The following is a 3,904-nucleotide window of genomic DNA, read 5'->3' as shown; positions in this document are numbered from 1 at the left end:
TGCAGTTTGCCTTTAATGAGACTGCGAGGGCTCCGCTGCCCCCCGAGCCCCGCTCAGCCGCCCTTTCTGTCTCCGCACTCAAATTAGCATCTGCTGCGGCCGGCAGCGGCCCCGGCGCGCTTCGCCGCACGGTTCCCCAGGGCATTTAGGCATCCTGCGCTGCCACCGAGGGACGAGGATCAGCTATTCTTCTTTTCCCATGATTACTCACAGCCTACAAGCAACACCATATGCTTCTTCTGATCAAACAACCCGCTACATAGGCACCAGTAATTGACGAGACCTGCTCGAAATCACGCAGAAAGGTAGCCTACTGAGACCGCAGGAGTTGACAAATCATTGCTAATAATCCTTTTAGGAACATCATGGGCATCAGGGTTTGCAATAGCTTTATTTTTATAAAGTATGCGCTGACAGTATAAAGGACAACTCGGTCGCCTTTGAAACAGAAGACTGTCCCGCATAATGATCTTCAAGGTGGCAGATCACATAGAAGAGGAAAGTGGATTGATGAAGGCTTTAATTATTATTATTTTTAAAGGTTTCATTTAACCCCTTCTTTGATTATAAGTGACTCGGAAATATGGAAGATTGTTTAAAGAAATGGTAAGATGCACTGAATTGGAAATTACTACTGTGGACTTTAGGTATAAGCATTCATAAGTAACCTGGAGCAGGGGGGGAATTATCCCCCCCCCGTCCAAATGACTGCCACATTGAATATTTATTTTTAAAAAGTAGAATTAATACCAATGGTCCACCAATTTAATCTGAAAATATAAAATAAAAAAAAAAACCAAAACAAAACCCCAAACAAACCAAAACAGGCAAACAAACCAACCTCCACAAAACTAAAGCAAAACAAAACCAGGGCATATACACACTCTTGATTTGTAAAAAAAGTACAGACCAACCGAGTCGAGATACAGCTACAGAAAACACAGGAGGACATAGCTGTATTATGTTGTTTCTTATGTACACACACTTTTCAGCAAAAGTAATAGCGAATTTTGTATTAGATTGGGAGAAGAAAAAAAAAAAGCTCCTGATGCTTTTTCTTTCATACAGATGGAATTCCATAAAGTTGATTTAAATAAAAAGTTCATGAAACATTTTTTATTTTTTCTCCTATAGGACCAGTAGAGTGAGAACATAGAAAAAACTTTATTCTGACTCTCTTAACTTCGTGCTGTTTGTTTTTCTTGGTAGCCGATTTAGAAGCCCCAAGATGGTCGCTTTAAATCCTAATTCTACTTAAAAGCAAAAGACACGAGAAATTTTAGGATGCTTAAGACTTTTTTTGCTAGACAGGCGGGACTGTTGCTGCTGCCGTGGAAGTCAACGTGAAGTTTACTTTTGCCTGTTGAGGAGAATCAGGCCCAGGCTAGGACTCTGGTTTTGCAGTACTGGGTGGACAGGGGGTTTGGATGTCTGGGTGCAAAACTCCTGTTAAAAATTTCCGAGGTCTGTTAAAGCCCTCAAACTGCCCTAGCGATCCTCAGAACGAAACACGGCACATTGATGATGCAATTCGGTGTGCTTGACTTATTTATTTAGCGTGTGTGTGTGAGCACGCCTGTATGCGTGTCCTGTACCTGTACACCGCACCTTTGCTCGATAGTTGAACTAAGGCTTTAGGACTTTGCATAGACTTATGTAAATATTTACCCATATACTAACTGCCCTACAGGATGTCTATAAATAGGGGTGAATCATTCCCTCTTTCGCCACGCGTGTGCTTGGCGGGGGATGCACATCTTACTGGGAGTCTAAGGAAAAAGAAAACACGGGTTTGCAGCAGAGCTCAGTGCCTTCAAGTATTGACAAAAGCATCGTAAGTCCCCAAACAGACCTGTCATAGGAACTAAAGGGAAAGTATTTACAACAGAGAAAAGTGACAGCGGAGAGCACTCTGTCTCCGAGCACACCACCTCATCGTTTTTATCTTCTTTTTTAAGGTAAAAGTGATAAGCGACACCTGGATAGGAATGAAAATAGAGGCGAATAGGCATTCTCACCTACCTTCTGGGAAAACCACCCTCATTTTTAAATAGCTGGTGGTGAGTCTGATTATGGATGCTTTGTCCAGCTGAGAGGTGATAGCGGAGGGCAGGGGTAGTAATTTAGCCAGTTCATAAAATTCACTGTTTTCTTTCTCCCGTCTAGTCCGGGCAGCATTTTTAGACTTCTCTTTCATCGTGTTTTTTATCCCCTTCTTTGCTACAATTTAGACTCCAGACATTCATCCAAAGGTGAAAGGGAAACTCAGCTGCAATTCATCTCTCCGGAGCATCAGGCAGCGATTCTGAATGCGTCCACTACTCTGAGAAACGGTTCTGTTGTGTAAAATGCAAAACAAGTATTGAAGAGTAGAGAGGTGTTCTTAAAAAAAAAAAAAAAAAGTATATATTCTCTGAAAAGCAGAGTCAGTCGGATGGCAAAGGCATTTATCCAATGCAGCTCAGCACTCCAAGCAACTGGAGTAAAAAAAAAAAAAAGAAAAAAAAAAAGAAAAAAAAACCCACTAGAAATTTGAGGCACCAGGCAACCAAACGACATATATCTGGCCTTTTTTCCTACTCGTGGCGGGCAGCAGAGCTCCTCGGAAGAGGGTCATAGTAATCCCGTTTCTTCCCGTTGTCCACTGTCAATCCGAGGGCCGAACGCCCGGCCGCGAGCTGCCTCCCAGAAAGCTGGGTGGCTTCCCGGGAGCCTCTCTCTGTGAAGACAACAGCAGTCCTGAAATAAGAGAGCCGGCACAAACCGCCGCAGCAGAGCCGCGAGAAATAATCAACAATCAGCCTTCGGTGGGTGTAGTATTTTCTCCCACCAGCGGGGAAATTAAAAAAAAAAAAAAAAAAGTGTTCCCATCTAGCGTGCCCACGGAGAAGCCTGCCCTGCACTCTCCTCCCACAGCCCTCGCACTCCCCAGCCCAGGTGTGCACTGCGTGGCCAGAATGAAACCGCGGCAGAAGCCAGTCCCCGGCTCCTGGCACAGGCGTTCCCGCTCTCGGTGATGCCAGGGCTGCGCCGTCCCCTCCGCTCTCCCTCAGGCCGGCACCGCAGGGGCGGCCAGACCTTCCCGCGCTGCGTGCTGCCAGCCCCGCAGTGGGAGAAACATTTCCAATCACGGAGTATTTCTGCTTGTTTTCCCTTTTTTCTTTCTTTTTTTTTTTTTTTCCCCCATTTTTTTTCTTTTAAATTTCCCCTCTTCTCGGCTACTCTCCTCATTCTCCGGCTGGGGTCGCGGGGATGGCTGGGGTGTCTACCTCAGCTGCACGCTAGCCAGGGGAGGCACGCTCTGCCCAGCCCTGCCCCGAGCCGGAATCCACCCAAACATCACATTTTTCTAACCAAATTATCTTTTTTTTTTTTTTTTTTTCTCATTTTCCACCGTGGGGAAGCGACCCACAGCCTAGTTCCCGCACATCACTGCGGCTCTTCGCTGCGGCTGGCAGCTTGTGGTGGGTTGTGATCTTCTTTTTACCTACCTTCAGTCCCTTAGCCCGGCAGCCTGCAGAGAGCTCTCCCGGGGTGAGAAGCCCAACTCTTTAATTGGCTCATTAATGGCACGGGGAAAAGTTTGCGCCTGTCCACTGCTCCTCGCCACCCGATGGCGCATGACAGACATTGCCGCCTCCCCATCCCCTTTTATCGGCCTCCCAGCTATGCTCATCCGTCTACATTAATGGGGGTGTGGTAGGGTGGGGTAGGGGGACGAGGTTGGTATTAATGAAGAATCCCTAATTTGCGGCTGAGAAATGCCTAATAACTTCTTGATGGCTAAAAGCCTTTTAGCACAACTTCATTTTTCCCCAACCCCCCCCCGTCTCCTCCCCCCGGGACAGGGCCCGCCTCCCGGGGTTCTGCCACTCACGGACCCGCCTCTGCCTCCCATTGGCCG

At 46.9% G+C, this 3,904-nt stretch overlaps 1 protein-coding gene across 1 annotated transcript in view; it reads right to left on the bottom strand.

Annotated features, from left to right (window-relative positions):
* SIM1 (SIM bHLH transcription factor 1) overlaps positions 1-2,553 on the bottom strand; it is a 47,205-nt gene extending 44,652 nt beyond the window's left edge. The window contains exon 1 of the mRNA XM_029962896.1: positions 2,023-2,553. Coding sequence (XP_029818756.1) covers positions 2,023-2,197 — 175 coding nt within the window. The 5' untranslated portion in view covers positions 2,198-2,553. The remainder of the gene's footprint in view (positions 1-2,022) is intronic.
* Positions 2,554-3,904: the final 1,351 nt, after the last annotated feature.

Source organism: Manacus vitellinus, unplaced genomic scaffold (assembly GCF_001715985.3).
Source record: "Manacus vitellinus isolate BGI_N305 unplaced genomic scaffold, ASM171598v3 scaffold_4_pilon, whole genome shotgun sequence".
In the NCBI taxonomy this organism is placed as follows: domain Eukaryota; kingdom Metazoa; phylum Chordata; class Aves; order Passeriformes; family Pipridae; genus Manacus; species Manacus vitellinus.
Note: the sequence above shows the minus strand (reverse complement) of the source record. Positions and strands in the feature narration are given on the sequence as shown.